The following is a 22878-nucleotide window of genomic DNA, read 5'->3' on the forward strand; positions in this document are numbered from 1 at the left end:
GACTTTGTCTAGGTGATTATCATTAAAACCCTTATTTTACAAGCTTTGCTTTTAAAATTCTAAGGCTAGTTCACCTCTTCTTCTTTGCAAATTTTGTTTTTATTTTAGTATCGAAGGTCTTTGAAGGTGGTAAACTCATATCAGGCTCCTCTGCTTGTATATTCAATAGAGAAGCATCTGGTTTTGATTGCGGTAGGACCTCTGATTTCTTTTTTCTGTTGAATATCAGATACCAAGGGAAAACTTTTTTACCATTAGAATGATCAATTTCTCCTACTGGATCCATAAATAATTTACAAAGCGAGTCGACAGTGTCTGCATTACTTTTTTCCTTCTTGCCTCCTCCTGCATTTGTTTCACCGTTTTTTTTTTTTTAATAACTGTGCCTCTACCTTCCCCTTAAATTGTATTAATCTTGAATCTATGTCCTTCCTTTTTTTCCACGTTGAAAATTTTAAATAGTTGATTTATTGTGGTGATTCACTAGATATTGAAGAATGGTAGTTTGTATTTCTACTAAATGATTGGAAAAGTAATGATTGATTCTAATATCTTTTGCAGAGGATGGTGATTCAGAGATAATTACTTAATTATTACTGGAATGAACCGATGAGTTTAATGGAAAGTCTGGTGAATGAGAAAGATTTTCTGCAAGGTCAGAGAGATTGCTTGAGGTACAATTAACCAATTTGAGTGCCTCTTTGGGTTGTCTGGCATCATTAATGGGGGGAAACTGACAAATTAAAATCAGGAAGTGTATATTCCAGAACAGGTATTTCTCTTGTGGTTGCTTGCAGAGATTTGTTGCTCTGTCAGTATTAAGGAATTCAACTTGTTGTTTCCAGTGATTGCTTCTAAATGTGGATCTTATGTGTTCAGTTGATTTAGGAATTTCTTTCACCAAAATATCTCAAATTCCTGTTAATGAAGAAACTGGAAAGAAATCAGGAGTTGTGTATGTTCCTGGGATAGCAGCCATATGTGCTGATCTCATTTTACTTTTCCTTAATCATTGTGGTGTTTCCACGATCTTCATGAACACTGTATGGTTTCTTAATTTTGTAAATGCCATCATAGAGAAGGGTTACATATTACATCTTAATAGAGTAAGACGTAGTCCTCTTTCACTGGTGGCTATCATCTCAAATTAGTTATTTCTATTTACAAGGGAGAGCTATGTTGGTTATGGAAGTAATTAAGTGTTGATTCCACAAAGGATGGTCTCCGATAGTATTGACTCTAAAATGAACACAAGCTGCACTGTCCAAATGCAAGCCGCCTCTGTGACATGTCAATGGCACCGCCGATAGCTCAATTTAAGCAAACTTATCCCACCTGCTCCTTTCTGATATTCTTTCAATCTTTTACACTCCTTTCTATCTGGTGCTGCCTCACATCCCCTGTTGTGGATCTACCTAAAATGTAAGAAAGGATAGAGACGCACTGTGCTTCAATATTTTGATTCTGTACCAACTATGGGGTCTATTACGATGGTGGTCGGACACTTTCTGTCTCTGAAACCACCTCCCCATTATTTCAAAGTTCGAGAGTCCAGCAACAGCTGCACTAGCATGTTTTGGCTAGGTGCGAGGGTCTGTCCAGAACACAATACCAAGGGGCATTGTTTATCAACCTTGCTAACAATATTCAGACTAAACTCCAGGACTGGCAGAGAACAAACACAGTTGACTGTTATCTTGTGAAAAGCATAAACAGTTATTACAAAAAATTAAGTCATGCAGTAACGTCTGCAAAAGCTGCATCATGGCAGCAGGGCTCATGCTAACTTAGTGATGTCGACAATGCCCCCATCTGCCACGTGACACCCTCTCCTTGACCAGATATTAGTACATAGAAAAAGAAATGTGAAAGGTAAGCAGAGTGTTTGTCAAATAATGCCGAAATAAAAATTGCAAAAACAAAAATATATATATATATATTTTTGGTTCGAGTTCGGATAAACCATTAAATTAATCGGACCGTGGGATGCAAACTGCTCCAAAGATTCATCCCTGTCATTCGTAGCCTTCCAGTTTAGCAAGTCAAAGGAACCGACGTGTTCCTCATAATCCAATGCATCCAAGACCATAACCAGGCAACTTGTGTGATATTTGGTAAAACTACGATGCAAGACGATCTGTGCAGCCTCACAGGTTTTCCAATCTGCCAAAACTCCAAGTGCAGCTGCATGCATCAAACGACCATTCCCAGAACAGGCCTGGTCATGGGCCAACAAGGGACCCACTAACAGATCATAATTCAGGTAAGCATGCAATATATCCATGGCACAATGGAACGGGGATCGTCGACAATAGAACACAGGTTGAACTCAAATAAACTTACCTTTATATGCGGTGTCTCCGTGCTGCCCTCCTCCTCCTTGCCGTGGTCTCTGCATACCCCTACGTCATATGTACGTTGTGGTTGGGGGTGGAGGAACACAGCGGAGTTCCACTGAGTTTTTGCCCAAATCCGTAGAACTCTGTGTAGAGCAACTATGCTAGCTCTACCCGGGCTTAATTCTGATATGCAAATTTGTTTTTATGGTTGCAAATGCCTCCATCTATCAGTCAATGACACTTGTGAAAGTGCACAGCTGCTTCAAAGAAAGTGTTCGGGTGCTCCAGCAGAAAGTATAGGCAGGCCAAAATAGCGGAAAACTAAACAGAGTCAAATAGCCAAGTTTTAAGTTATCTTTAGAAGGCTGATAGAGACAGAACGTTCCATAATTTCAAAGCTTTGTTGTGCATACATTAAAGGAGATGCCACCAAGAGGAGACTTCAGACATTTTGGAGTCTGCAGAAAGCGGTTATTATTGGATTGAATTGCCCTCTTTTGAGTATATTGAGTCAGTCTATTCAACCTATAACGTGGGGCCTCACCAAGGAAATCTCTTCAAGCCAACGTAAGAGCTTTAAAATTGATACGCTGTTTCACTGGAAGCGAGTGCAGATATATGAAATGTGAAAAGATATGATGGCACCTCAGCACTCGCCTGATTATTTGTGATGCTGTGTTTTGAATTAGCTGAATTCTGCAAATAAGAAATGTGCAGGAAGATCAAGACACACCATGTTAGAGTAGTCCGGATGGAACGTGATCATGAACATTTTTGCTAGTTTTCATCTTCATAAAACAAACAGATGACATACATTTAATTTGCACCATAACTTCCACCTCGAGAACAATGATGACATCAACTCCACCACCCTGATCGACAACCTAGGCAACCTCGGACTCAGACAACTCGTCACAACACCCACCCAGTCCGCCGGTCACACGCTTGACCCCATCTTCTCCGCAAGCCCCCACGTCTTCTTCAACCATACCACCGAACTCCACTGGACAGACCACCGCTGCATCCACTTCACCTTCAAGAAACCCACCACACACCACCGCACCCAACAGATGCCTCACCGCTGCTGGAGCAAAGTCACCGAAGACCAGCTAACCACCACCCTCGCCAAAAGCCCGCCAGCCGGCCATACCGACCCCAACACCGCCGCCCGCAACCTTAGACTGTGGATCAACGACTGCACAACACCCTCGCCCCGATCAAGAAATCCTCCAACAATCATACCAACAAGAAAGCCAGCTGGTTCACTGAAGACCTCCGGGCCTCCAAGCAAACCTGCGAAAAGCTGGAGAAGATCTGGCTCCGTGAACGAACATCGGACAGCCACGCCGCCCACAAGAATGCCACCCGCAGACACCATCACCTTATCAGATCCGCCAAAAGGGCCTCCTTCAAAGACCGCCTAGACAACAACGCACACAACAGCAAAGAGCTCTTCAACATCGTGAAGGAACTCTCCAACCCCAGCTCCAACACCAACGACGTCCCACCCTCGCAAGACCTGTGCGACTCGCTGGCCACCTTCTTCCACTGCAAGATCACAGACATCCACGAGAGTTTCAATGCCAAGACCGCCCCAACAACCACTGAGACCTCCGGCCCCACGACCACCATCCGCACCAACCGCCTGCTCTACTGGACCAACATCAACGACGATGACACCATCAAGATCATGAATACCATCCACTCGGGATCTCCGTCAGATCCATGCCCACACCACATCTTCAACAAAGCCAGCACATCCATTGCACCCCATCTCTGGAAAGTCATCAACACCTCCTTCGAGACAGCAACCTTCCCGGAGAGCTGGAAGTATGCCGAGATTAACGCCTTACTCAAGAAACCCAAGGCGGACCCCGAAGACCTCAAGAACTTCCGGCCCATCTCCCTGCTCCCGTTCCCAGCAAAGGTCATCAAGAAGACCGTCAACGAACAACTGACCTCGAGGAGAACAACATCCTGGACCCTTACCAGTCCAGGTTCCGTAGCAACCACAGCACCGAGACTGCCCTCAGCGCCGCCACCGATGACATCAAGTCCCTGCTGGACAACGGAGAAACGGCGGCCCTCATCCTCCTGGACCTGTCAGCTGCCTTCGACATGGTCTGCCACCACACACTACGAACACGCCTCCACAACACTGGGATCCAAGAGAAGGCCCTGGACTGGACCACCTCTTTCCTCTCCGGCAGAACACTGAGCGTCGGCCATCCCCCCTTCCGCTCCAAAGCCACCGAGATCATCTGCGGCGTACCCCAGGGCTCAACCCTCAGCCCAACTCTGTTTAACATCTACATGGCAACGCTCAACCACGTCGCCCATCGGCATGACCTCAACATCCTCTCCTACACCGGTGACACCCAGCTGATACTCTCCCACCAAGGACCCCCACACCGCCAAAACCATCCTTCACGAAGGAATGAAGGCCGTTGCTGAATGGATGAGGAACAGCCGACTGAAGCTGAACTCGGACAAGACGGAGGTCCTCATCCTCAGATCCAACCCTTCGGCCTGGGACGACCCCTGGTGGCCAACCGCACTGGGAACCGCTCCAACACCCACCAACCACGCATGCAACCTAGGGGTCATCCTCGACTCCACCCTCTCCATGACTAAACAGGTCAATGCCATCTCCTCCTCCTGCTTCAACACCCTCCGTATGCTCCGTAGGATCTACAAGTGGATCCCCACTGAAACAAGAAGAACAGTCACCCAGGCCCTTGTCAGCAGCAGGTTGTCCTATGGAAACGTCCTCTACGCAGGAGCCTCGGCGAAACTCCTGAGACGGCTCCAACGAATCCAGAACGCCTCTGCACGCCTGATCCTCGACATCCCTCACCGCAGCCACATCACACCCCACCTGAGAGACCTGCACTGGCTCCCAGTCAACAAGAGGATAACCTTCAAGCTTCTCACCCACGCACACAAGGCACTCGACAACACCGACCCAACGTACCTCAACAGACGACTCAGCTTCTGCACCCCACCCGCCAGCTTCTCTCCACCGACCTCGCCCTCGCTACAGTCCCCCGCTTCCGAAGAGCAACCTCAGGTGGCAGATTGTTCTCCCACCTTGCCGCCAAGACCTGGAACACCCTCCCCATCCACCTACGGCAGACCCAAAACCTGCTGACCTTCAGAAAACTCCTCAAGACCTGGCTTTTCGAGCAGTAGCAGCATTCCCCACCCCAGCGCCTTGAGACCCTCACGGGTGAGTAGTACGCTCTACAATTGATATGATTGATTGATTGATTAAAGGAGAGGGTGGAGTCAAAGATAATGCCCCCATTTCTCACATATGAGGTAGGCTTAAGAGAAGTAACAAGTTCTGCAGGCCACCAACTAGAAGATGACAGAGTCCATTTTAGCTAAAACCCAGAGCTTCTGTTTTGTTGGAATTAGGTTTTAAATAATTTGCATCCATCCAAGTTGCAACACCTCTAAGGCATTTTTCACAATTGTGAAAAGCTTCCTCTGTGTTATCTTGGAAGGAAAAAACTATTTGCTGACATCAGGGTGTCAACATCTATGTGCTCCTGGATTTCTGGCAGGCATTTATGGATTTACTACTGCAAATTTCTGTCACGTGTAGTGAAATCTGCATTCATAAATCTCACTTAGAGTATCTTAAGTAGATCAAAGAATGATTAACATACAGGACTTGACTCTATGCAAGCAGAAATATGTATTCTTAAGAAGATCTAGAGTATAGTAACAAAAGGAATATGTTATGAATCTATGCCTGCCTGAGTAATTTGAAATATTTTATATTTAAAAATGTTAATTCCAAAACAATTGGACATGTCTAATTCAGTTTCCTTAAACACAAAAAGAGAACATAGATTGGGGCAAGGTCCTCAATATTTTATGTCACTGTTAATTCGATATGGGCTCATATTTTTATTTCTAGAATATACTGATCTTCCTAACATAATTGTCTCAGCCAAATGCAAAATGAATAGCTCATGATTCAAGACCAAGTTCATTTTCACAAGAAGTTGACAAAAGTATTGCTTACTGACAAAAGGAATCTTTATACATGTATTCTGCTCGCTTATCCCTCAAAGCACAATTTGGACTATTTCATCCATGCTTTTTTAAAGTTACCCATGTGTAGTGAAATCTGCATTCACAATCTCAATTAGGGTATCTGAAGTAGATCAAAGAGTGATTAACATACAGGACTTGACTCTATGCAAGAAGAAATATGTCTTCTTAGGAACATCTAGAGCATAGTAACAAAAGGAATATTTTATGAATTTTTGACCATTTCTTGAGCTAATGAATTTTACTTTTCAGGTATCTGTTGTATCAGCTCCTCCATTTCCTTAATGGCCTATGTGTATTGTCACATCTCAATGGGATATTTTATGAATTTTTGACAAAATAATCTTGGACTATTTAATCCATGCTTATTTAAAGTTACATATAAGAATAAAACAACAACCTACAAACATCCTATGAAATTAAAGAAATTTTTAGATAAGTGCACAGGAGATGGTAAAGACATATCTTTTTTCTCATGTTTTTATCATACTCTAGTGCATTTAGGTTGCTTTTAATTGTGCTTTACATTGCTCAGTTGTGAAATTAGTTCTATTGATTCTTTCTCTACCATTTCTTAAGCTAATGCATTTCCCTTTTCATGTATCTTTGGTATCAGCTCCTCCATTTCTGTAATGCCCTATGTTTTTGTCACCTCTCAATGGGTCTCCCTGGGTGAAGATGTGCCATCTCCACTCCTGATTTGCATTCCCCATAGGTATTTTTGCCTTGATCCTTTTAATGTTTACTCATTTATCCCTACTCTTCTCCTTACTCTCCCTCCCTTTTGTTGATGATTTAACAATAGCTCCCTTACCCTAACGCAATATGCTGTATCTTCTTTTTTATCTTTTCTTTTACCTCACACGTTATCGCAGATAATGCTTAATCTCTATTTAGTTCTTGATGTTTTATTGTTGTGGTACTTTAAATAGTCTTCTGGACTATTAATGGACATATATATCCTAATAAAAGAAAAATAATTATGCAATATATAAACGTAAAATTGGTATTTCTCTGCTGGAAGAAACTCATTTATGTAAATATGAATCTAAATAACTTCGATAGAAGTGAGTTGAGAAAGTCTTCTCTTCACATGTTCATAAGAAGAAAAATGGTGTTAATATTCTCTGTTCTAAACAGACCGTGAGTGCATAAAACAAGCGCCATCTTAGAGTATGTGAAGGGACGATAGTCCCAAAAAGCCTTGGGCTGTTGTTTTAGTTATATTTACTTCAATGACATGCAAATTCAATTGTTAATTGTTTAACAAGGATGATATCTTAAGAAATAAATATAATAATTTGTAACAATACAACCTTTTCTTGACTGAAAACACTTAGATTCGTATGAAAAATAATGTAAGTAATTCTACAGTATTTTATTGTTAATTTGTGTTAAATATATGAATATACTGTAAGTAGTGTGCACCTCTGTCCAAGTAGCCAGTTGGCTGCTGGCCCTAGTCTTTCCCTAAAATTGGGACACAATATATCATTTTATCAAACTGCCCAGGTGACAGTAGATTTATCCAAAGCATATTGCACTTTATCCTAATCTGCAGTTTTTACAAGGACCTTAGAAAACAATTTCTAGCACTGATTTTTAAAACTGGCAACTATATTTATTATCTGGACACTTTTTACTATTTATGTGCTTTGGAAAATGGGTATATTTGTCTACGTGTCATAGCATTCATCATATCTGCCCTGGGAAGAAGGAAAAACCTTAGACATTTGGAAGTCTTAACCTATGAGCCTGCTTTGTAAATTTGTCTTCCAAACACTGTCTTTGACTATAACAATACTTGGGGAATTGATTAAATTATAGTAAATGAGTAATGGGAGACCCCGGCGACTGTGATTATTATTAGAACCACTTTGTCATATAGAACTTGGTCTGCCTTTCAAGAGATGGAGCATTCGGGTATGAGCTTCTGCTTTTATTAAGTTATTTATTAGTTGTGCTGTTTTTATTGAGTACTGTTATGGTTTTATTTCTATAAACCGAATAAAGAGAATTGAATTGAATTGACAGTATTTTTGACAAAATAATCTTGTCACAATGTTTTTTCTTTGCTATTTCGATGGAATACAATCATGGGGATCTCTCAGGGTTTTTTTGTTTAGGTAATGTGTGGAGTTGCCGTCACAGAGAGACTGAGTGTGTCCTCAAGTCAATCTCTTTGTTAAGTCCAGGATAGGTGGTGGATTATGAACCTATGATCCCTGCAAGAAAACACAACAGCCTGGTGCCCTACCTTCCCATAACATCACTTTATACTTTTTTCAAGAAAAATTACATGTGTCAGCTGGATTTATGGTGTGATACATGTATTTATTGAGCACAGATTACTTATTTAGCTCCACAAAAAGAAAACAGAAAGCTCTCCTCAATGGTGTTAATGGCGTGTGAAGAAGGAGAAGTCCATGTAATAGGTGAACTGAACATTGTGAAATTGAGAACCCGGAGTTCAATCCCAGCTTCCTTGCTTGACCACATTGTATGATCCTAGTCAATTGCTGTACTTCCTGTGCCGTATTTTCCTTTATGAACTAATTTTGGTATGTTGGCAATTACTTATGGATATGCTTATTCAATGTTTCTGAAAGAACAGTCTTCCGGTCCCTACTGACTAGCTGAAGCTGCTTCAGAGTATTTTTGCATTTGTTTTGATTATGAGGGTGGAGATTTGGGCACTTCATAACTTTGCATTTAATGGTTTTCCCTTGCAAAGCCTGCTAGTCTACACAGCATACGCTTTGCAAAGAAAACAATACTTGACTACTAAGGATCAGAGGTGGTTATAAATGATGGGTTACACTGTGTATGAAAAATAATATTTTATATAATAAATTACTTTAATGTGAATCAAAGTGTAATTGTGTAAAGTATAATGGTTCTCATGAATACCAGACAATAAAACTGTAACATTTGCACGACTTTATTCATCCTCTCTTTTACAGCGTGAAAACCTTCATAAGGCATAGCGTGTACATAAGTAATACAGTCATAGGAAAAGGAGACAATGTACTAGATCAGGAATTTACTAAAAAAATCACCCGTTCTGATGGCAAAGAACAACAATTTAGAAAAACATTTGTACTGATTTTGATAAAATTTCAACACATGTTCACGATTGCATAACATGAAGCAATTATCCTTGAAGGTATATCATATATGTTTGATATGTGAGCCAATTGATAATATTTGATAGTAATAAAACATTATCCATTCAGAGAATCAAGCTATGAAGCAGTGCAAGTGGTGTGGTAAGCAGTGCCAGTTTTATAACCCTATGTAGACATTTTTATAAACTAAGAATGTTGACTCTCTTGTCATAGTGGTGAAGGTGTAGGATGCAAGTGTCCACAATCCCTTTGGTGCCGGGAATAGGGAGTATTCTTCATTTGAGACTGGATTCATGCCGGTGTGGGGAAATCTTGAAATAAAAAAGAATACAGTGAATGAGACATAAACCATGATATCTTTACTTACAACACAACTGAGAATGTCAAAGTAAAACTCTACATACACTACAGGTTGTTATAGGTTAGTATCAATGGACAAATTGTGGCAGGCGTCTTGAAAACAACATTCAAGAATTGGTTATTTGTGTAGGTTTACTTAAAGTTTGTCTCAAACTATGTAAACTCTTAACATAAGAAAAATAAAATACAAATATTCATCAAGCCTCTGATTTAGAGATTGGTGGACGGGTACTCCACTATAAACATAAGGATATCCCATGCACCTTATAACAAGTGCAACAGGATATAATTAAGGCTACCGGTTTTCCTTTTTTTACTAATTTTTAGAGATAAATTCAGACAGAAACCCATAGGAAAATCCAGAAAATGTGTATTCTTTTGAGTGACGCTGTGTTTCATAAATTTCAGACCAATACACAGCATGGGGAGTTAAAAAACAGGAATTCGATTTTCTAAAATCACTGCATGTGTGCTATTATGCAAATAATTGCATGTGTGCATTTTGTTTAAATATATTTGACTGTATAATGTGCTAAAACCTGGCAGGCATCAAATGTGAGTGCACATTTAATAAATAAATGGGACAAATATTCTTTATGATTTCATTTGTTCAGAAAACACATAATAAATACGTATACCTGTTAATAAGATGGACATAAAATAAAAATGGCTAAATATAAATGAACATTTTAAACACATAAACACCATTTAACATGTAGCCCTAGATATACTGCACTGGTGCTAAGAAGGAAATGAAATGAAATGAAATGAAAGAGGGATTTATAAAGTGCATGGCTGCCCGGGAGCGTCCCAGCGTTCGTGAGTGTGCTGGCGGTAGTGGGGAGAAGAATTATGGGAACAGCCAAGTTTTCAGAAGTTTGCGAAAGGTGGGGTGGTTGGGTCAGCACGCAGGGACAGGGGGAGGGAGTTCCACAGCTTGGGGGCGTTATAGGAGAAGAGAAGGCCTCCTGTGTAAGCCCTCTTGATTCTGGGTATAGCGGCTAGGTGGAGGTGGGCGGACCGCAGATTTCTAATGAAAGTGTGGGGTCCGATCATGTAGCTAAGGATGGGGGGTCCCTTGCCGTGGAGGATTTTGTGGGTTGTGCATAGGGTCTTAAAGTGTACTCTCTCCTGAATGCAGAGCCAATGGAGAGCTTTCAAAGCAGGTTTTGCTGAGCTCCTATTGTTTGTGCAGGTTAAAAGTCTGGCTGCAGAGTTTTGGACGACCTGCAGCTTAGCGATGACTTTCTTGGGGCCCTCCAGGTAAAGGGCATTACCATAATCCAATCTGGACAGTAGAAGACCCTGGATAAGGAGTTTCATGGAGTCTGGGGGAAGGAGGGGCAGGATTTTGCGGGTAGTCCGGAAGATGCCCTAGCAGGCGCCCGCGGTCTTCCTGGCTTGTGTGTTGAACGATAGTTCATAGTCAAGCCAGATTCCCAGGCTCTTGATGTCCTTTTAAGGGGTAGGTACGGGTCCCATGCAGGGCGGCCACAGAGTAGTGGGTAGTGAGAAAGATTGGTGGCCCAGTATGAGAATCTCTGGTTTGTCACTGTTCAGTTTGAGGTGTGAACTGTCCATCCAGTGGGAAATGTCTTGAAGGCAAGAATGCAGGTTGCTTGGTGACTGGCCCTGCTGGCTCAGAGAGACAACGAGCTGGAAAGGATATCCGTCAGGTTTGTGATGGAGTAACCTTTCCACCAACCTCTAAATCAGGCAATATGTCATTTTCTTAAATATGCAAAAGATTATCGGGTTCAACATCAGTGTCAACATGGAAACAGAAATGTGACGGACATTTTTTTTTATTAAAGAGCTTATTAAGGGAGATTCCCCTGTTTATAAACACTTCCATTCAGATGCCAATGAAAGCCTTGGGTATTATGGAGTTCTCTCATTGCTCGTTTCAACAAAACTAGACCACTTAATTATACACATTGTACATTTCCAACATTATTACCTTTACCACTTTTAATCCTACACACTGATAAAGAACATATTGGGTCACAAAGGTATTCGGAGCTTGCAGATCTTTGCAGACTGCACATTCTGCGGGGAATGCAGAGTTTAGGAAAAACTCCTACTCCGCAACAGAGCAGAGTTCTGAGCCCCGTGCCCCGCCTTTAGCTTCCCATCTCAACCCCCATATAAATATTTAAAAAAATAAAATAAATACGATTTACAAAAATACACTTACTTTTATATGGAGCGTCTCTGGGATGCCCTCCTCCTCCTCTTTACCAAGGTCTCTGCATACCCATACGTCATACGCACATTGTGGTAGGACTGCGTAAGCACGAGCAGTCCTACCATTATGTACGTATGACATAGGGGTTTGCATAGACCGCAGCAAGGAGCAGGAGAGCCGCCCGGAAACACCTCATATAAAGGTAAGTTTATTTTTTTAAATCTTATTTATTTAAAAATATATTTATATGTATTAGGGGAGGGTAGAGGCACAGAGCAGAGTTCCACTGAGTTTCTGCCCAACTCCGTGGACCTCTGCACAGAGCAACTATGCCAGCTCCACCCGGGCTTAATTCTGAGATGCAAATTTTTGTTTATGGTTGGAAATACCTCCATCTATCAGTCAATTACTGTTGTGAAAGTGCGAAGCAATTTCAAAGGAAGCATTCTGGTATGCTACCAGAAAGTATAGACAGGCCAAAGTAGCGGAAAACTAAATGGAGTCAAATACCCAAGTTTTAAGTTATCTTTTGAAGGCTGACAGAGACAAAACTTTCCATAACTTCAAAGCTTTGATGTGCATACATTAAAGGAGATTCTACCACAAGGAGACTTCAGACATTTTAGCATCTGCAGAAAGCGGTTGTTATTGGATTGAATTGCCCTCTTTTGAGTATTTGGAGTCAGTCTATTCAACAGATAACACAAGGCTTCACCATGGTAATCTCTTCAAGCCAACATCGGAGCTTTAAAATTTTACGCTGTTCCACTGCAAGCTGGTGCAGATATCTGAAATGTGGTGAAAAGATTTGATGGCCCCTCAGCACTCGCCTGATTAGTTGTGATGTTGTGTTTTGAATTAGCTGAACTCCGCAAATAAAATATGCAGAAAGACCAATAAGCACCAAATGGAACATGATTAAAGAACAAACTATTGTTTCCCTATTTCTTAAAGAACCAGATCATGAAACTTCTTTATAGTTTTCATCTTCAAAAAACAGACAGATGACATATATTTAATTTGCACCATCAAGGTTAGGGTGGAGTCAAATATAATGCCCACATTTCTCACAGATGAGGTAGGCTTAAGAGTAGGACCACGTTCTGCAGGCCACAAAAGGGAAGATGGCAGAGTATATTTTGGCTAAAACCCAGAGCTTCCGTTTTGTTGGAATTAGGTTTTAAACAAATTGTATCCATCCAAGTTGCGACAGCTCTAAGGCATTGTTCACAATTGTGAAAAGCTGCCTCTGTTTTATCTTGGAAGGAAAAAAAAGAAGTTGCTGACACCAGGTTGTCAAAATCTATGCCCTCCTGGATTGCTGGGAGGCATTTTTGGGTTTACTACTGCAAATCTCTGTCACATATATAGTGAAATCTGCATTCATAAATCTCACTTAGGGTATCTGAAGTAGATCAAAGAGTGATTAACATACAGGACTTGACTTTATGCGTGACGCTATGCAAGAAGAAATATGTCTTATTAGGAAGATCTATAGCATAGCAATAAAAGGAATATTTTATGAATTTTTTACAAAATAATCTTGGACTATTACATCCATGCTTATTTAATGTTACATATACGAATAAAACAACAACCTACACAGATCCTATGAAATGAAAGCAATGTTTAGCTAACTGCGCAGGAGACGCTAAATAAATAACTTTTTTCTCATGTTTTTATCCTACTCTAGTGTATTTATGTTTCCTTTAATTGTGCTTCACATTGCTCAGTTGTGAAATTAGTTCAATTGATTCTTTCTCAACCATTTCTTGAGCTAATGAATTTTCCTTTTCAGGTATCTTTTGTATCAGCTTCTACATTTCCTTAATACCCTATGTTTCTTGTTACCTCTCAATGGATCTCCCTGAGTGATGCTGTACCATCGCCACCCAAGATTTGCATTCATTATAGGCATGTTTGCCTTTTTCCTTTTAATGTTTTATGCTTTTATCCCTATTCTCCTGTAGCGTAGTTCCTATATTTCCAATAGGCTCTGCGCATTGGAATAATATCTTCAATAGTATAGACGTAGGACAGAGGTTAACTAGGTCTTCTACTGACGATATTAGACTTAAGTTTTGTGTGCCAGCTAGCTCAGAGTTCACTAGAAACTTTCTCGAATAGGCGAGGAGGATTTTAACCTCCCTGAATAGACAAGAAGGGATTTAGTTTCTGACAACCATAGAACATGACAACTTTGCTCTCCCTGATCAAGAGTATATCGCTAGAGTCGTGTGAAAACAAAAGACAGCTATTTTACTCAGTCAATACGTGCATACTTAGTTTCACCAGATTGCAGAGAAAAGGAGAGATGGGCGTTTTCAATAAAAGGTGTTATTTATTGATCAGTCTCTTTTCTCATACAAGAGAAATGAATCGCTACAATTGCAATACTTATAGTTAAGTAAAGTGCATACAGTAAAAGCAGGATCATGAAATAATACTGTAAAAGCATTGATATGGTTTCTTAGCCATATGATACTTTAAAATGGATAAAAGATATACATACATTTATACATTGACTAATCGTACTCAACTGGTGCTTCTAACTACGCCTACCCCGGTGTACCTGACCTAAGCCTAATACATGGGAAGGAGTAAGTAAGTAGCAGTTTAAGTTAAGTTTGGTTTGCCAAGAATCTGACTCAAGAATTCTCTGTAAGGGTTTAGTCAGTTCAGTACCTGGGGATTTGAAGGCAGGAGGGCTGGTATCTCTCTCTCAGAACTCGATATCCCAGTTCTCCCGCAAGGGCAAGCTGGAAGCGCCGGAAGCTGGATTTCTCGGCAGGAGAAAAGACAGCGTCTCTCTCAGCGCGTCAAAAGGCAGGGGCAGCGTCCGTGGGCTCTCATCAGCTGGGCTCTCGGCAAGTAGTGGCTGCTCCAGATTCACCACCACCGTGTCTCTGCTTAGGACAGCGTTGGTATATTTATACCTGAGAGGTGCTGGTTTTGACGTAAGGATGGACATAAGACGTCAATAAGGATGTCACTAAGAACTGAGCGTTCTTGCAGTGCTTTACAGGAGTTCTTGGACTAAATCAAAACATGGCAGGCGGGGATTTCCCAGGTTGCTCGAGGCATGGATTTGTTTAAGAACTCGGTGTGCTTTCTAGGGGGCTGGAGGAATAGTGCTTGCTTAATGTGACAGCATGCGCTATGACTAATTTATGAAACGGGTTTCTGTGCCGTTGTATGGATATTAGTGATTTATAACTGGGCAAGGGTCAGAAATAGGAGTATCGATACAGGTCCCTAGATAAATACACTACACTCCCTTTCTTCTCCTTACAATTCCTCCCTTTTGTTGATGATTTTACAATAGCATCCGCATCCTTTTCCTTTACCTCACAAGTTATCTCATATAATGCTTAATATCTTTTTTGATCTTGATGTTTTATGTTTTATCGGTGTGATACTTAAAATAGTCTTCTGGAGTATTAAGAGACATATATCTCCTATTAAAAGACAGCGAATTATGCAAGATATAAGCTTAAAAATTGGTATTTCTCTGCTGCAAGAAATTCATTTAAGTGAATATTAATCCAAGGAACTTCGATAGAAGTGAGTTGAGAAAGTCTTCTTTTCACATGTTCATAAGAAGAAAAATGGTGTTCATATTCTCTGTTCTAAACAAAAGAATGTTGTTGTAGTTTCTAAAGAACATTACAGTAAACAAAAATGGTTATTTGTTAAAAAATTATTGATACAATTCCTGTTTAAATTTTTGAACTTCATGGGCTTTTTTTGAATCTTTTACTTCTAAGTTAATGAAGTATGCTGAAGATAAAACAATTTTGGTACAGATAATAATCAAATACTTGATCCATACCTTGATAGGACTCACCAACCCCAGCTCCAACTCCAACACCAACGACATCCCGCCGTCGCAAGCCCTGTGCGACTCCCTCACCACTTTTTTCCACCGCAAGATAGCAGACATCCACAACAGCTTCATCACCCAGACAGCCCCAACAGACAGCAACACAAGAGACTCTCCGCACAACATTGACCACGACCCCCTGCTAGCCTGGGCCAGCGTGAGCATCAATGACACCATCAATACCATGAGCACAGTCCACTCCGGCTCCCCGTCAGACCGATTCCCGCAGCACATCTTCAACAAAGCCAGCAGCTCTATCGCACCCCACCTGGGCAACGTCATCAATCTCTCCCTCAAGACTACAACCTTCCCAGAGAGCTGGAAACACGCCGAGATCAATGCCTTACTTAAAAAACCCAAGGCAGACCCTAGAGACCTCAAGAACTTCCGGCCCATCTCTCTGCTCCCGTTCCCGGCCAAGGTCATCGAGAAGATCGTCAACAGACAGCTAACCCGATACCTCGAAGAAAACAGAATCCTGGACCCTTCCCAGTCAGGGTTCCGCAGCAACCACAGCACCGAAACCGCCCTCATCGCCGCCACTGACGACATCAGGACCATGCTGGACAAAGGTGAGACTGCAGACCTCTTCCTCCTGGACCTCTCCGCCGCCTTCGACACCGTCTGCCACCGCACATTACGCGCACGCCTCCATGCCATAGGGATCCAAGGCAAAGCCCTGGAATGGACCACCTCCTTCCTCTCCGGCAGAACCCAGAGCGTCCGCCTCCCCCATTTCCGATCCAAAGCCTCCGAGATCATCTGCGGCATACCCCAGGGATCCTCCCTCAGCCCAACACTGTTCAACATTTACATGTCTCCGCTCGCATACATCGCCTGACAGCACAACCCCAACCTAATCTCCTAAGCCGATGACACTCAACTGATCCTCTCCCTCACCAAGGACCCCATTACTGCCAAAGCCAACCTCCACGAAGGATTGAAGGCCGTCGCCGACTGGATGAAGATCAGCCGACTGAAGCTGAACTCGTACAAAATGGAGGTCCTTATCCTCGGCTCCAACCCATCAGCCTGGGACGACTCCTGGTGTCTGACGGCACTGGGTGCAGCCCTGACATCCACCGACCACGCACGCAACCTGGGAATCATCCTCGACTCAACGCTCTCCATGACTAAGCAAGTCAACGCCGTCTCCTCCTCCTGCTTCAACACCTTCTGCATGCTCCGCAAGATCTACAGGTGGATCTCAACAGATAAAAGAAGAACAGTCACCCAGGCCCTCGTCAGCAGCAGACTCGACTACGGAAACGCCCTCTACGCAGGAGCCCCGACCAAGCTCATCAAACAACTGCAATGCATCCAAAAAGCCTCGGCACGACTGATCCTTGATGTCCCACACCACGGCCACATCACCCCCACCTGAGAAACCTGCACTGGCTGCCCGTCAACAAGAGGATATCCTTCAAGCTCCTCATCCACGCACACAAGGCACTCCATGAGACCGGCCCAGCCTACCTCAACAGACAACTTTCCTTCTACATCCCTAACCGCCAGCTCCGCTCCGCCGCACTCGCACTCGCCACCGTCCCGCGCATCCGAAGAACAACCACTGGCGGGAGATCCTTCTCCCACCTTGCCGCCAAGACCTGGAATACCCTCCTACTGAGCCTACGACAGACCCAAGACCTGCTGACCTTCAGGAGACTTCTCAAGACCTGTCTGTTCGATCAGTAGAGGCCCCCCTCCCCTCTCCAGCACCTTGAGACCCTCACGGGTATGTAGCGCGCTCTACAAATGGTTGATTGATTGATATAGTTAAATGTATTCTAAAATCCTTGCAAAACCAATTCTCTAAAGCCATTGCCCTTGCCCAACACACCTTTACTAAGGCTTTCAAGAATTATATAATGAAAAAGATAACATATCCATATTATTCTCCATTTCATTGTTCCGCGTCCAGGGTAGATTACAATTTTCTGCGTAATGCACTGACAAAATAATAAATTAATTCTGAGATTGAGCCTATAGTAATATCATACCATGCTCCAGTACTCGTAGAATTAGACTTTTATTTGACAAATCTTTCATGCAACCATTTCATATTTTTACTGAAGATTTTTTTTAATTTGACCTGGTACTTGTTTTACATTTTCCTTGACTCCTTTTAAGCAGCTTCTGGAGAGTTCATCATGCAATTCATCTCTGATGAAAAGAAGACTAAACAGTGAGAAATTTGAAGTTCTACTCTTAAATACATTTTGATTTAAGCACATATTAAACAACTCAGGATTTTCTAGGAGTCCTATTAAAATAATATATTTATGGTTGTGATTTATGAATTCCATTAAAGCTATGATAACATTCAATTTCACTGCATCATTTAACAAATGCAATTATGTAGAGTTTCATGTAGAAAAACTTTGGGAGATCAGAAACTCCTATTTGTGACCACATAAAAAAATTTTGAAATGTATAGAAGCCAAATTGTGATATGATAACTTATTACCAATTCACAATCTCGGTTTGCTTTAGGTATTGGGGAGGGGCATGTTTAGGGCGTCACTTCCAAATACCAAATTGCAACGGTATACGTTTATGTTTTTTGACTGAACGATGGCTGTGAAACAATCTTTTTTTCCGACTACTGAAAGGTAGTGATTACAATTCACAAAGGCAAAGGGGTCCCCACAGAAACCCTTCCCTTTGGAGAATGTTAAACAAAATATTTTTCAAGAAGAGGCAGTGGTCCCACAGTTTCATATTTTGTTTTCCTTTTGAGGAATCCCCAATGCATAACAAAAATTCAAATGTATTTTCTCAAAAGCAATCACAGACATGGCGGTCTGCTGACCCCAGCACCCCACCATCCTTGTGATGGTTATTGATTCCTGTTGCAAACTACCAACCTACCTCATTAACGTTCATGCAGTAGGTTAATATGCAACCTTCTAGGAATCAGTAATTTTGTAAGAATCACAATTTAGAAATAGCAATTCTTCATTTTTGGACATCTGGCCCCTATGTTTTAGTTGGAACCCCTTTTTGGTGGGGTTGTCTGGATTCAATAAAGATGATGTTGGTTTAATTATCCTATAAACTCTTGCCATGATACCCCTAAACTTTCCAATTTCTTTTATTAAGAAATATAAGTCTCTGCTCATACATTTCTTATAGAATAATAAACAGAATCCCTGTTTCATTTTCCAGTGTAGAGCTGTCTAAATAAGATGGAGCGGCTCATTTTCTTGATTTTAAATGATATCACCAAGCTTGTATTCATAATCATCTTTTTGGCACTTAGAGACTTAAAACTCTCTTCTCCAATTATAGATGGACATGGGAATAGCCTTCTTATCTCCATTCATGAATTTTTACAATCTACCAGAAGACCATCTATATTTTCATTACCTATAATAAAATGTATGTCTAGTTTGCTTCAACCCATGGTTTTACTCACAAAAAATAGTAGACTGCTTTTCTTAACTCACTTATGCGATATAATAAATTCAATAAAATCAAGCAAACATCTAGATACTGGCCTACTTAGGGGCATATTAGCAAGAAAGGCGATAACATTATCCATACGTTCTGGTATGAACATGGGCTTCGATGGACATTCTCTACGGCGTATTATCAAGCCCATTATCGCCGCTTTAGCAGCAGTTTTCTGCCGCTAAAGGGGCAATAATGTTAATGCCGTGCTTAATAATATGCCCCCAGAGACTTAAAGGCCTTAAAGGGATTCACCAACTCATTTCAGACTACTGAAATAAAACTGAAAGATACCTAGCCACCATCAAACATCTTGAACATATTTAGGGTACTTCCGAAAAACCATATACTTTAAACTTATTTTAAGGTAAATTCCAGTTTAAAAGATGCTCTACTGAAAATGTCTCCTCATTTCTTCTTAAAGCCAGCGGTAGATATTATGGTGGTAAGACAAGACATGAAAACTACTAGCTTATTATATGACAATTGAGAAAGATCGTACAAAAATGAAAAGCCTCCATACAGCCAATATTAAGTTCATTTTAATGACTTAGAAATATCCCAACCATTTGGAGATTAATAAACTATTTACACTTCAGAAAAGTGTCTCTTCTGCAGATTAATGCCATTTTCGATTATTTTGATTCTTTAATTAACACGTTTTACACTGATTTTCATTTCAGGCCACAGAAAAATACATATTCTTAGATGGGTTTGCCTGAACCATTAGTTTAATTTGAAAAGATAAAGCTTCGGGCCCAGATGGTTTTACCATTGAATTGGATAAATGTTTCCAACTTTATATTACCTAAACATTTGTATCTCTTCGTTATTTCTCAAATTCTAACTCAAAGTACTTTTCAAAATTGCCCTAATTTGTTTAATTCCTAAATATGATTGTGGTCCCCAATTTTGCAACAATTATTGACCCATATGATGGTTACCACAGATTATAATATGTTTGCCAAAATGATTGCACTCTATCTTGATCTTCTGTTAGTAAAACAAATTGGTCATGAACAGAATATGCAAAGACTGCCTTTGGGAGCATCATCTCATTTAGTCTGTTGAGCTGTCATTTTTCCACTTGACACCACATACAGTATGATGCATTGGGTCATCCATCTTCAGGGTATGCTTTCGGAGGCTTGCATAAAGAGTGCAGAGATATTTCCATATGGCAAAGCATCAGTGGTAGATTGCTTTTGCTTGGGGATTGTTGTATGTGGAAAGGCTCTTTGCTGCCTCCCAAAACAATTGTGTTGCTTCTTCCGTTGGCTCTGTGCTACTCTCCTGTGACTTATGGGCAGGTGCCACTTTATGATGTGGTGAGGTGGCAGTAGTCCAGAGGAAGGGTGTTGGGGCCTAGATCAGGGATGATGCTTCTTCACAGGTCATGATGTCTCGATGTGGTCGGCAACCCCCCATTTATCCATTGAATAGGAGGCTGTCACTCGACCCATGCTTTTTGTTGCACACCTGGTCCTAAGATGGCAGATCATCTCTTCTGAATGAGTTTAATGGATCTGTGCTGTAGCCTGGATTTGGGCTGTTGTTTTTGGGTTGTAAAGGTTGTCCATATTTGGTGGGTACTATGAACAGCTGCATGTTTTGAGACGGAATCATTGCTGTGACAGTGGGGTAGAGTCTCATGTGGCTCATGTGAAGACATAACCAGTAAATTACTCTTTAAAACTGGGTTCTTTGGTAGAATGTGAGTCCAAGTAGTAGGTCCACAAGTTTCTATTTACTGGGAACCAAGCACTGCATCCATTGTAGCACTTGAATCTCTCTGATTAGTCTAAGGCAAACTCAGGGGAGGTGCTGTGGCTAATTATCCGAAATAAATCATTGTCCAGTCAGTGTTTTAAAAAAAAACAAAAAATCAAGAAGCACTGTTATTACACACAAAACTAAACACTTCTCCAGCAATTACAAATTACAAAGACTACTCCATAAATTACAGAGAGGTACAATTGGGTAGATTAAAATAACTTTGATGGCACTCATAATATTTCTACGCCCCAAGCGAACCCTGAATTCTAAAATCACTATACCTCTAATAGGCACACTGTCATACTATAAGGGGGCATGCATAAATAAGGCAGGCCTATTGGCCTTGTCCTGGTTTCAGTATCAACAGGAAAGGCCCATTTACTGGCCAGTGTCACCACAATAGTAAAAGCAAAAAACATTATACTTCTCATTTGCAATCCTAAGGGGACAGTACCAACAGTCAAAATTTATATGGCAACGTAAAACTTTGCGTATCAATTATCAATATTGCCCACGGAGCATCATACAAAAAATATGTAATTGAGTCATTGTTTTTATTAAATTGCTACTGCAGCTCCAGGACCACTCAGTAGAGGTCCCCACACCCCAAATCCTCTAAGCAAAAGCACAAGTTCCAAGAGATATTTAAATGGCAGCAAAGACTCTATTCAGCCCTGCACAACACATTTCCAAAACATTAGAGGAGCACCCCAGAAGGAAGCAAAATTTCCATGGAAAGTGTCCTCTCAAAGGCTTATGTGGCACTGATGGCCCCATGGGGGTGGGGTGTTGAATGTGCTGCTCCACGCCATTTGTCTTTTAACTTTGTGACACCCGCACTTTACCTTTCTGTTTTTTATTTTTTTTAGTGTCTCTGTACCATCTGCAAAGGAGGCCTCGCTCTGGAGACAATGCTCATTGTCTCAAATGCATTTTATAATTTCTTGATGGCCTCACAACACTAATCTCATTTTAGCAAAATACTTATCCCAGACAAATGACCTTGGCTGCTGCCATGGAGTAGCCCAGTCTGGAAATATTTGGCAAGAATGCCAGGAAGTAATGGGCGAGTTGCTTGTTTGTCAGCGGTGCCAATGCCACCCCCGGTGCTGACAAGGAGGAAACTGAAATGGTGCGCCATAACATTATGGCACATCAGACATTGTTTTTAGCAGTAGGCCTTTCAGCTTAATTTGCCAGGCCACACCCAACAGCAACACACTTTGCTGCTCCTCTGGCCCAATAAAGTCATGTTTTGTGTGTCTACTTGTCTGCCTAGCTGTTCCTCCATTCAATCTGATGTGCTGCACATTGGGTATGTGCCAAACACCCCTGCACATAGACATGTTTGGCTCTGGGGTTCTGCAGGTTTCAAGGGTCACTTTTAATGCATGGTCAGCAAATGATGTTCAGTGCCCTCTCAGTCTGGCTGCTGGCAGCTTTTGGTAGCTCTGGAGTGCGTCTAAATGCTAGTCCAGCCCTGTGCCTACTATTAGGCACAAGTAAGAAAAGGACACAGAAGCTGCTGCTCCTCCCCGCTCTGTTTAATCTAGCATCAGAATTGCACATTTCTGTGCATTTCTGTTCACACCTACACCCTGGGTGAGGGTCAGCCCTGGTGGAGATTTCTATGCCACACCTGCCACATACCAGACTAGTGTAGTCTGAGCTCCAGATCTTGACACA

General features: G+C 41.6%; 1 protein-coding gene across 2 annotated transcripts in view; it reads right to left on the minus strand.

Moving 5' to 3' along the window:
* Positions 1-9329: 9329 nt before the first annotated feature.
* The window catches only part of LOC144764003 (uncharacterized), a 53234-nt gene continuing 39685 nt past the window's right edge, over positions 9330-22878 (minus strand). For both annotated transcript variants that reach the window (XM_078650128.1, XM_078650127.1), the window contains one exon: positions 9330-9843. In XM_078650128.1, the coding sequence (XP_078506254.1) occupies positions 9824-9843 (20 nt within the window). In that variant the 3' untranslated portion in view covers positions 9330-9823. The remainder of the gene's footprint in view (positions 9844-22878) is intronic.

Source organism: Lissotriton helveticus, chromosome 6 (assembly GCF_964261635.1).
Source record: "Lissotriton helveticus chromosome 6, aLisHel1.1, whole genome shotgun sequence".
Classification (NCBI taxonomy): Eukaryota; Metazoa; Chordata; class Amphibia; order Caudata; family Salamandridae; genus Lissotriton; species Lissotriton helveticus.